Source organism: Haliaeetus leucocephalus, unplaced genomic scaffold (assembly GCF_000737465.1).
Source record: "Haliaeetus leucocephalus isolate CR32 unplaced genomic scaffold, Haliaeetus_leucocephalus-4.0 Scaffold495, whole genome shotgun sequence".
NCBI lineage: Eukaryota > Metazoa > Chordata > Aves > Accipitriformes > Accipitridae > Haliaeetus > Haliaeetus leucocephalus.
In genome coordinates, this window is record NW_010972931.1 from 6,231,132 (window position 1) to 6,243,484 (window position 12,353).

A 12,353-nucleotide genomic window follows, 5' to 3' on the forward strand; every position below is an offset into this window, starting at 1 on the left:
CATACGTAACTGTGGTTGAGAGGGGAAAAAATCATTCAGGAACAGACTTTTGTCACAGTTAACACCACAGTAGCCCTGCTAATGATCACAAATGAGATATAGCACTTATTGGAGACATCATTCCAGCCTCAGCTGCTGAAGGAGAACTGTATCAATGAAAACAGTCACTAGGTATTCCTGCAACATGAAGATACATGTTTATAGGATGGTTAATTTCCCTGATACCTAAAATGGGAAGGTGATTTGGGGGATCAGCTTCCCTGCTGAATCAGTGTGCTCCATTCAACTATGGTCTGAAGTTCACAGCGAAAGTATTGCAGGATTGCCTTAGAGAGCCAAGTATTATCGTGCCACAGCATTTCTTGTAGGCAGAGGGGGTTTTCCTATTCTCTTTCAAAACCTGAAGTCCTGACTACATTTTATGAATACTAAAGAGCCCACAACATTTTTCAAACAAAGAACTCACTCTAACTGACTCAATTAGAAGTTCTCTTTCCCATATTTTGGAGCATACTGTAAGTAGTTTGTCTATCTCAAAGTCATTTTCGACCTTGATCATCCATGCTTCATCAAAATATTGACAGAGAAATCCCACTCCCGTATCACATTCTACAAGACTGAAGCTTTGCTGAAGGGGTTAACACAAATTAAGGAGCCCATGGGTGCAACTCAAGGTAGGACTTTATATGTGCAGTTGTCTTCCAAATTCAGGATTTATTTTTTCTGCATTTCTGAAGATTTTTTTCTGCATGACATTTAGCTAAAAAGAACTGCTTTCTATAAAACAACCAAAATGCAAGTACCGGTGTTTCTCTTGACAGGCTGTTTGTTTTCCTCAGGCTCTCTCTAAGGCTGTGTCGGCGACGGATCAGAATTTCTTTGGCCTGCTTTTCGCTCGCATCTGCAGCCAGGCTATGTCGGTTATATGACATTGTCTGAAATATAAAAACAGTGGTCACATTGTGAAAAGTGTAACGTCCAATGTGTTGAACTACATGCACATTGCAAAAGAGGCTTTTTGCTTTAATGTTTTAATAAGCATCATAAATCCTTGTGAACAACACCACATTGCAGATGATTAAGAACAAGAATGGTAATTATGCCAGCATTTTTTTAGTCATCTGCTTCATAAGCACCTGTTTTGTTTTGGTTTAACCTGCTGATATTTATAATGAACGAGAAATTGGAAAAAGCTGGCTTAATACAGTGTTTACCCCCACACTGTACTAGCTCAGTCAATACGTCAATAGAGGACGCACGTTTGAAAGCGATGAGTCACCTGGGGGGAAGTCATTTTTACCCCCAGCAAGCTGAAGCTTGCTCCACTTTTGAATGTTTTCCAAGGGCTCAGGCATTCAAACTACTTAGCCACAGGAGGGTAAATGAGAAATGTCCTTTTGCTTTTATTTCACTCTTTTTCCAGCTCATCACCTCTGCTCTTCATACAAACAACTTCACAACTGGAGGCAAATGGGAAATCTAATCCCATATCATGAAGCAAGCAAAATGCTGATATAAGTGGACAGTGTTGGGCTGAATTTGCACCTGTGGTCCTTTTTAAATAATGTAAGTATATTGCAGCAATATGACAGAAACATTAAGCTTTATCAATAGTGTAAGATCAAGTAAGCTATTTACATAAAGGAGTATGAATACCTTGCTACACGTATGCTAGGACATGGATTCATAGGCAATACAAGTAAATAACTGCTTTAATTATTATGCTATGGTACAGCAGATGTGTAAGCCCAAAGATATGTTGGGAAGGTAATCAGTATATTCAGAGACTAGTGGGATATTTAAGTATGCAAAACTTCATCCTTACTCGATGTCGTATTTGGTAGAGATTCTTTGTTAATATTTCCCGCATGTTTTCCATTTCAGTGGGAGAAAGTGGCTTTATCTTTCCTTCATGATATTCACTGTGGTAGGACAGAAGAAGGAAAATAGAGGAAAGAGAGAGAGAGGAAGAATGTTTTTATTTTTGTGATTGGGAATTACATTTGAACTATTTCCTTTGTTAGAGCTGGAAACAACATTTCAAAACAACCAAGGAACAGGTGAAAACGTTAACACGTAGGAATGAAATCTTGATCGCATTTGAGTCAGTGGTAAGGCTCAAAACTCAGTCACCAAAAATTGATATAAATGACATTCAATTGTAAATTTGATTAGGGTACTTTTCAAAATGCCCCTCAGGCTTCACCCGTAGCTATTTGCAGCAGATGGGCAGGCACTGGTTCAATTCCAGCTCTGCTCTCCATGGCAAATCAATGTTCCCGTGAGCAGCTGCCCTTGTAAAACTACACGCTCCGGATGAGCACAGCTCACTGAGTGCTTTGTGCGTGAGCTGCAGGCAAAACGCTCCCGTTTCGTATCTGCCCTCTGTCCAGGTGACATTTGCACACACAGTGTCCTAAGTCAAAGTGATTATCCTGCCTACAGACTGGGCTGTGAAATAAACTACGTGACCCAGCCGGAATGCTCGGCTGCGCTGGCATCGCTTGCTTACCTGAGAGACACCGATGATGGGACCTTGCTTATCATTCCACTTTCTGCCATCTCAATGGCATGTTTGATTTCCAGCTTCTTGTATAAAGAAACAATGCTGGATTTGGGCTGGTTCTCCCGGATTAGAAGTCTTCGCAAGTATTTGTTGTCAAACTTTTTAAACCTGTACGTGAGGCAAACCAACCCAACCAGTTAATTTGTACTGTGCATAGTTAAGGAAAGCCAATATACTGTAGCAAATGCAATTGTGAAGGAGTCTGTTCCCTGGGAATGTGTCTGTTCATATTAACAACCTGCTGCTGAGTAACATAAAAAAAGGGTCGAGTTCATCTTTGCTTCAGATGATAGACAGTCCTAACCTGTGTTTTAGTTAATATGTTAATGGACAGTCTCCCTAGCAGCAACTTTTAACTTTTAGGTATTCTGTGTTATTAGAAAATATTATTTTTAATTCTCCATTTTCATAGAGACAAAGAGAACATTAAATATTTACTGTAATAACAAATAAAAGGTCTAAATTTGCACCGACTGCTTTTTCTTTGAAATTTTAGCCTGCTCTTGTAAAACTTTGGAAATTCTCCCTTCCTCTAAAGCAACTGCAACCCTCTTGGATGCTTAGTGAAAAAATATTGATTACAGCTGGGGTGATTTTGTTTGTCAGAAAATATTTTGCCCTCCGGCCACTCTGAAATTATTCTTGAATTTGGGTCTGAAGGTCCTGAAAATGTGGGACCCTCCTTTGCTCCATAATCTGTTCATTCAAGATCCCACACAGACTGGAGGAGAACCAGGCTCAGTAAAGGAAAGCTGTACCCATGTCATGCATCTGTCAGGAGAGTGTCCTCACTGCGTTGCCCTCAATCATTTGGAGAGGGCTCTTCCCAGCCCTTCCTGCTGGTGCTATTCCTCTCTATAATAAACACTTGAATTCTTGTTGGAGCAGTGACCAGAAGGTAGGAGAACAATGCCCACGCTTTGGGACTAAAGGATTTGGGTGTAAAAGAGTGTGCTTCTGAGAAAAGGGAGTTAGATCCAAACCGATGATGATGATGATGATTCAGCAGCTGAATTGAAAACATGACTTACTCAGGCATTGCCAATGGTAATCTTCTTAACTGACACTAAGTCTTAAATAATACCCTCAAGAACTGTGGAGCTGCCTGCCATTAGGATCTCTCATGCACACCTCATGCCAGCTAGCGCCTTGATCTTGCTAGAGAAAGTCCCAGAGCTTTTCTGTGTTTCCCACCAAATAGGGAACTAACTCCTCACTTAACACACAGAGCAGAGACATACAATTTGCAGGAGGAAAGCCGGGTGGGATGAAAGGCTTGGAAACAGTCAGAAACAGGGAGAGGACACGCACCCTCAGAAGGTACCATCCTTTACCCTGGGATCAGAGGGCTGCCTTTCCTCCCAGCTGCAGCTTTTGTTCTATTTGCTTGTGGTTTAGTAAAAAGACACTGTTTTGCTGCTTTCCCTTTGTAACCCACACGTTCTAAAAACAACCATCTGCTTTCAAGAATAAAATGCTGAAAATGAAATATGATGCCCAACAGCCTTCGTTCAGCCTCTCCTGTGTAACAAAGAGTTTTAAATGCCATTCTTACTTATCTCTCCAAAAGTTGTGACCCCAGTGTCCACACACATCTTCAATTCCAGTCTTCACGTGGTCAAAGAACTGAAGGGGAAACGTTGGTCATTACACAAACTTATAGACATCACTTGGCTTGCCCTCAGTCATTATTAGTTTCTAACTTACTTCAAAACAGAAACATCTAGTCAGAATTCAGGACGATGCTTCAGTTTAACTAAATGCAGTCTAACCAAACTCAGAGACAGACTGTTTTGTTCCCCTGAAACTTCCTTAGCTCACAGCCCCAGAAGGACAGAAGTTAGTGGCTAATTTCCTCAATGGCAGTCTTGCTCAGCTCCTGCCTGAATCTGAAGGTTTTTCCCATATTTTCACTTCTTTTAAGTTCCCTGACCATTCAGGGCTATGCCTGGGATTTCTCCAGGGGCTTCCCCAGGCCTGACAGTGAACCAGGCAGGACTTTGTGGCGGGGAGAGCCTGCATGGGCAGCAGATCCCCACATTGGCACCGGCCCCTCGGGATGCACAGGACAGAGCTGAGATCCCCAGCATCAGGTCCTGAGCTCCCTATTTTAGGGAACTGTGGTCTAGCCTCACCTCAAAGCATCCTGATTACCTAATACTAGAAACACACTCTTCCTCAGCCTCTTATGAATTACAAAAGAGTGAATCAGTTCAGCTAAGATCTCACTTGATCCCCAGAGGCAGCTCGTTTGCTCAGAATTCAAGTATCATAAAGGAGAAATACATTCAAGAATATGAATGGCTAATAAACTGCAATAATTGGAGACATACACGTACCAAATACAAATCCATCAAGAGGCTGATGATGTGAGAGTTAAGTAACTTTAAGAGCGTGTTTAGGAGGAGTTTGCATTTGTTTAATTAGACCTACTCAAATGCAATGTAGTTTAATTAAATTGACAAAGTTTTCCTAATATAGCCAAGTTCTAAAATGACATGTATCTCATATGTGAAACAAACTACAGAAAGTTAATTTACCTCAAGAGGTGAACAATTAAGGTGAAGATTTCAAAATAATGATACGTGATAATGCTAATATTGGTAACTGCCAAAGGTTTAATATAACATTTACAGTTATTGTGCTTATAACAGGTATCAAAAAGAAATCTAAAAGAGCATGTGCCTCTCTGTAATACTTTCCTTACAATCTTACTGAAAGGACAGTAGTCAAGGACAAGAGTCCTTGTCTTACTGAAAGCCACTAGGAATTTCATCTATATGAGGGTTTCATCTATGACACTGAAGCTGCAACATACCCTGTTATAAATTTCTTCACTGACAGCAGGCTGCTTTTTATTTGACCTTTTGACATCAAGAAATTCCACCAGTGGGCGAATTGTTATACCCTGTGAAGAAAAAAAAAAAAAAAAGGCAAAAAATAGTTCTGGGTTTTTTTCCATAAACATAAAGAAAAAACAAAGCCTTTCAGTCTTTTCCATCTCTATCAGAGCATTGAAAATGGCTGTGGATACCTTTTTAGCTCTGGAGACACTTTCACCTTCCTAACCCCAAAATCCAGCCTGACACAATAATTAGAAGAGTGAATTCACTTTTGTGATTAGCAGGTGTTGCACTTAGCTATGAAGTCCTTGTCAGCACACAGACTCCACTAATGCAACAGAAGGAAGGAAGGAGCTCCCAAGAGCTAAGAGGTCCAAGAGGGGTAACCTGACAAACCCCATCAGGAATACATCACTTACCCCATCCACAGTATTTTTAAACTTTTTTTTTTCAGTTCTGTTATATATATATTAGGAAAACCCTCACTTGTTTTCTGAATTAATAAAGAGATCCCCCATCATTCCAAAGCAAACATATGAAGTCCTCTTTTTTCATGATTACTTCCAAAACAGGTACTCAAAGATGTGTCAACAGCAGCACTAAATCTGCTATTCAAAATTTTTTTGTAAATATGTGTCCTTGCCTGACTATTCTCAGAGAAAGAACAGAAAGTTTTGCTTATCCCAGAATGGTATAATGGTTTTGAACAATCACTTGTGGAAGAATTGACATAATCTGTTGATTTGTACAGACGCACTGGCACAGGGGAGAGGAATGAATCTCTCATGGTGTTGAGATCAGTCCCTACTATCCCAGCAACCAGGTCACATATTTCTTTTCGTAAATGAATTGAGCTTTATCTTAAAAGTAGTTAGGTTTCTTTGCCCCATTGCTCATACTGGAACACTCATCGTGAACAACATTGTTCTGATAATTAGAAAGCTGCTTCTTAATTGCATCACGGTCACTTCGTACCACTTTGTTCTTGTGCCAACATTTGTCTTTTTAAACTGTGTTCCTCCTTCTCTGGTGTTCACTCCCTCATATAAACAGTAATTATATTCCCTCTTCTCCTTCATTTTGCTAAGGCCAAGGCATCCTGGTCTCCTTTCACACAACAGGCTTACCAGTCTAGTGATCACTCTAGAACATGACACTATTCTCTAATGGAAATACCCATCTCAGTATGTCTTAAGATCAGGCAATTAAGATTGCCTTTCTTCTGTCCCCACAGGATTGGTGGCTTAAACTCCACCCTGTTATCAACTAGTACACCTGTGTGGTTTTCCCTTTCTATTTTTTTCCAGAAGAAAGCTTCCCATTTCATAAAAGAAATCCGTAGTAAGAAAGTCCTAGCAGGAACACATTTGCACTTAATGTTAAAGTTCATTCTGTTGCTATCATATTGGCCCTCAGTTATTCTCTTCCTCCTACATGATACCCCATATCGCTGTCACCCTGAGAACACCTTCCAAAGCCTGTCATCAAGAAACATCAGCAACAAAAAACTCCTACGTTTATGTGCCATGGTCAGGAACGAGAATATTAAACAAAACCAACCCCAGGAACCACCCCTGAGGAATTCCATTAATAACATCTCGCCAGCCTGTTATCTGACCAGCAGGTGCCCAGAGAGGCTGGGGAATCTCCATCCAGAGAGATATTCAGAACTCAACTTGCCATGGCCCTGAGCAACATGATCTACCGTTGAAGGTGGCCTTGCTTTGGGCACGGGGTTGGACCAGAGACCCCCAGAGGTCCCTTCTGACCCAAAGGACCATATACTTCCATTTCCCTTTATAGGAGAAATTGTCAGCTCCTTCCTCATTCATTTTACAATCATCTTAATGTCAATCTAAACCTCAGTTTAACGAGTAGTTAAGCTAACAATCTCCTATGTAGCCCCCTCCCTCCCCCAAAGATTTTACAATAGTCCAGTAAAAACAGATTACTCTAGAAAATAAATTGCCTTATTCAACGATACCAGGTTTACCTTTGGTAAATTATGTTGCATTTCATAACACATTCCGTTTACCTCTGTATTTTAAATTATTCTACCCTTCAAAACCAGTTTTCATAGTTTACACACCAAGGTCAACTAACTGACCTCCAGCTGCTCCAACCACCTTTTGCCCTTTCCCAAGCACGAGCACAGATACTTGCTACCTCCCATGGCACATTTATGCATGTAAAAGGCAGGCTAAAAATCCATTTTTTTTCCCACAGACCTGAAATTCCATGTACTAGCCTCTCACATCTCTCTCACCGCTGTGGATAATGACTAGCCTGACATGTTTATTTGAGGGGCTTAGCCGCCTCTACATCTTGCTGGGTTCAGTCACTTCCCTCTCTCTTGGTCACTCTTGACCAGACCTCCATGGCCAGCTTAACACCAGAGACAAGTTCTTCATGTTCTTCTGCACACCTGGTGCTTTTGGATGGACGTCCAGCCGGTTTGCAGCATCACTGCCTAACACCCAGACTCAAACACTCCAGTCCACCTCTCGCTGTGCACCACATCCAACACCGAAGTCCTGAGTAAACGCACAACTTTAAATATTCTAACAAGGAATTAGGGCTGGGGCTGTACCCAGATTATCTTTTATCTCTGCTCCAACCTCACTGGGTCTTAAATGATTAATACTACTTATATGTTAGTATAAGTACTTAATATCTGGCATACTTTTGCTACCTGTCTGCAGTCTGCATAGCATTTTTTTTTAAGTTATAACCATAGAGAGTACCTTCAAGTATGTTCCTTCCAGTAAGTTAGGACATTTATTTTTCTACCCACTGCTTATTTACCAGCTGTCAGAGAAAGAAGATGTCCAGAAGAGGAAAAGGATTACCTGAATGAAAACAGTGAAGAATATAACCACGATAACAGCAGTGATGAACAATTTCTTCCTGGGAAACACAGCAGGAGGAAGCAGAAATACAAGTGAAAAACAAATAGCTCCTCGGAGGCCTCCATAGGCAATAATAAATTGGTCCTTAAAAGTGAGAGGAATTGTCCGGAACACATTAATGATCTGAGTCAGAACAAAAACACCTGAGGAAAAAAAACAGGAATACAGGGAGGAGGGGAAAAAAGGGAAATTAAATTACACAGAAATCCCCCACGATGCCAATATTTGTTTTAAAACACTTTTATTTCCTTCTTACCTATATATTATTGACAAATGAAATGTCACTTAGCAGTTTAAAAACACAATGGAAGAAAAATTTAAAATGCCTAAGGACCTTAAAGACCTTTAGTGAGCTAACCACCTCAGGCCAGCTGGATTTAGGACCTGAAGCAGCTAATTGATCTCCACAAGACAGCTATCTGCTAGACTCTGCACCTCTAGAACAGCAATAATTCTCTGTGTCAGTATAGTCCAAGACTACTAACCTTTTTTTTTCTTTCTTTAAATAGGATTTGAGGTGCTTTTGAACACTTTGGCTTGTCACCTCCATCGGTCTGTGCTTTGAATCCTGCAAACTCCTATTCACTCACTTAATTTTACTTGCACAGACAAGAAGGATGCAGGACTGGGGATGGAGGGAGAAGATGCCCGTGCACGCTGGTGCACTGAAGGCAAAGGCTCCAGGGACGTGGTGGATGGGATTAAAGGTATAAAGGCAGGTGAAGGGAGCAAGCATGGGGGCCAGGGGCTGGGGGACAGTCAGGCTGCTTGGTTGCTTTTCAGCATAAGGTATTAATCGTGGGGTTGCAGGCGCAGGAGGGAAAACAGTCCCAATTTCTGTGCTGGAATGAGACTTGGGAGCTGGAAGTAGGGTTGCAGAGGCAGATCGGAGCATGAGTCGCCTTCGCACACGGAGGGACCGAATCATTACAGCTGAAACTGGGGCGAAGGGCAGGTTTAAGACCTACAAGCCTGACCTGCACTTAGGTCTCAAGGTAAAAGAAGAAGAGCTAGTACTGCAAACTCAGGAGGGATCGAGCAGTTTCTTATAGGAATTTTTTCTTCACGATATGTACCTGAATAACACTTCATCTACAGTATTTTCTGTTTTGATGCTATTTATGCCAATGACAGGGAAAATCCCAAAGCTAGTAAACATAAATAAATAAAAATACCCCACAACCTGTTTAATTGTTGTACAACTGCTAATTCTTTTAAGCAAAAATTGCTTATTTGTAAATAAATGTTTACTTAAATACCTGTACTCTGATTAACAAGCAGATTGCCTCTGACTTTAGATGGGCAGGATCTGGACCAAACTGATTTTTGGGTTCCATTTCAGAGGAAGGTGGAAGTTGACCCTGCGATCTAGGACATGTTAGAAATAAGACCATCCTATAAGCTGATGGGACTCTGTCTATGAGAGGAGGTAAAAAGTTTCACTTGCAAAGAATACTGACATGTAGCCTGAGACTTGCTTACCCAGTGCCCTCCAGATTAAACAGAAAAGGAGGGTGAAGCTAACGAAGGCCCAGTTCCACTCGTGGTTCTTCCCGACTGTAGACACTCCCATGAAGATGAAGATTAAGGTCTCACTGACACTGCTCAGCATCTTCATGAAATACTTTATTGTCGTATAGGATTTTTGAGAAACATTTTCCTCCACATATTTATTCATGGTCATGGCACAAGCTGTAATCCTGGAAGGCAAACATTATCCTGTATTTCATTGGCTTGATTCTTTTTTAGCCCCTCTCATTTCTACAGAATATTATTCACTTTTCCATAGTCCTCTTTAAAATACAAAGCACAACCTATTCCATAACCAATCTCGAATTTATAGACTTGGTGAACCTACAGTTTTGGGCATGAGATTTTTTTTTTTTCCCCCGCAGTGGGGAGTTTTCTGAGAAGACATCAGTATATGGAGAGTTTTGCTACATACTAAATCCACATGATCTGTGCAGGGGGTCACTCAAACTCTGTGTTTTGAAAGAGGCAGACCTGAGGAGAGCCAGGGGCAGCCTTCAAAAACAGGAATTGCTGCTTCTATCACTGCTGAGGGACATCAGACAGGATGGCAACTGCATGTCCTGGGGCAGGGCTTCCCTCCCTGCCCACCAGCCCTTGTCCCACCAAACCATTCCCCTCCTCAATGGCAGTGGCAGCAGCCAGCTCCTCTTTCCAGGCAAAGTAAGCAGCAGGGGTACAGTGAATTTGTCCCCCTGCACCACTTCAGGCCACTGCTTGCTTTGCCTGTGCATAGGGCGGAAAAGGAGAAAAAACATCCACCCGAAAGCAACACTGGTGCTGCTGCACATTTAAAGCACCCGCAAATGAATGAAATGGGCATCTCGGCCGATACATGGGAAAACAGACAGGGCTTACTGCAAGTATGCCTACGTGTCCGTGCTCCAAGCCTGTGTTAGTAAACAGTTTCTTAATCAGCAGGAAAAGCAAAGCATGACATTACCAGCTATACATCACTTGCTCAGTACACTTGCCCATGGTGCAGGGATGGCTGAGGACCACTCAGCTACAGAGTTGACAGGTTTAAGGATAGTTAGCAGAGCTGCCTGCAGGATAACCTCAAGCTGGTGCCTCGACGGAGGGAAGCACAGTCTGAATTGCCTAATAATTATCAGGGTGGGCAACTAAGGCAAGATGTGTTGTGAAATAGCTGTCGCTCCTGGTTCTATTATCTTGGGCAAAACCGTGTCTTCTCTGATTTCCTAGTTAAAGACATTATACATACCCATGTATGGGTTCTCTGTCAAACCATATACACTAAACCCAAACAGAGAGATGTGTATTTATGTTGTCTTTCTGAATACAGCCCATGAGGACTTGTCCTATGGTTATTTATGCCAGTTCCACCAGGTTTTCAGTTTATAATTATTTGCCAACATAGGGGATATTTCCTCCTACTGAAATCTCCGCACTTCTCTCCCTTGTGGAGGAGGACGGGAGGTTTGCCAGCATCTCTTTGGAAAAAGCTGAAGACAACTCTCCCACGTCTCATGGAGATCCCACTGCAGAAAGTCTTCTGCTGAGCATGTCCTGCCTCTAAGCCAAGAGCCCCATCTCTGAACAACTCAAACGTCCCTGAATGTGAGTGTAAATGGAAAGGCGGACTGAGGGAGAGCTCAGAAAAACCTCACTGACATTATGAAGGCACATGTCTAGGTTCTTTCTTCTAAAAGAAGGGATTAAAAAAAAATAAATAAATTTTGCAAAGCAGAAAGAGGAATCCCAGAAGCAGCAGTAACTTCAAAAGGACCTTAGCATAGTAAACTTTCTTAGCATTTTCCAAGAGGGTGTCCATAACAGCAGCTGAGGCTGTAGTCACCGGCAGACTCTGAACATGTTTCTCCTAATTAATTAAAGTTAGTTTTGTCCAGAAGTTTCCTTCTCTTACATGGAGCCAGCATGGCCTGCTTTGGCAACAACAGCCAAGAGCTGAAACACAGCTGTGGATCTCTGGCCCCACCAACACATCCACGTCCCCCAAGCGACTGGGCAGCATTACTTCTGAGGGACAACGCCGGGAGGACACGTGGACACTGGGAGAGGACACAGTGGACTTCTTTGCTAAGCTCTGTCAAGCCGCACAGCCCCTCTGGGCACATGGGGGTGAATAAAAAACCAGGGAAGAGGGTCTGATGTGGGGACAGATGCAGTCCGATGGGGCAGGTAGCAGCTTAAAATACAGGTGGAGAGGATTTGCTAGCGGAACAGTGCACCTAACCTGGCCTTCACCCTGTGTTTTCGTCCACCTGCACTTGGTGATAGAGGCAGATCTAGTCAGCACAAAATAAAACGGCCATTGCCATGCAAAAACTAGCTCCAACCCTAAGCAAACTCCAAGACTAAGAAGAAGGAAAGCTTGGCTAAAACTATCCCAGACCCCCATCTGTGTTTTGTACTGACATAATGGTCAGCTCTTTCCTCATGGTCAGCTGGTTTCACCATGGTCTTGACCAGAAAGATCCTCTGTGGCCCAAGAGAAGCATGCTGTCTGGGAAGCAGAGCTCA

At 42.2% G+C, this 12,353-nt stretch overlaps 1 protein-coding gene across 1 annotated transcript in view; it reads right to left on the bottom strand.

Moving 5' to 3' along the window:
- Positions 1 to 12,353, bottom strand: part of SLC9A2 (solute carrier family 9, subfamily A (NHE2, cation proton antiporter 2), member 2) — a 33,762-nt gene that overhangs the window by 5,118 nt on the left and 16,291 nt on the right. The window contains exons 4-10 of the mRNA XM_010575707.1: positions 9,801 to 10,018; positions 8,259 to 8,461; positions 5,385 to 5,474; positions 4,122 to 4,192; positions 2,513 to 2,674; positions 1,826 to 1,922; positions 804 to 935 (exon numbers count right to left, since the gene is read on the bottom strand). Of these exons, the coding sequence (XP_010574009.1) occupies positions 804 to 935; positions 1,826 to 1,922; positions 2,513 to 2,674; positions 4,122 to 4,192; positions 5,385 to 5,474; positions 8,259 to 8,461; positions 9,801 to 10,018 (973 nt within the window). The remainder of the gene's footprint in view (positions 1 to 803; positions 936 to 1,825; positions 1,923 to 2,512; positions 2,675 to 4,121; positions 4,193 to 5,384; positions 5,475 to 8,258; positions 8,462 to 9,800; positions 10,019 to 12,353) is intronic.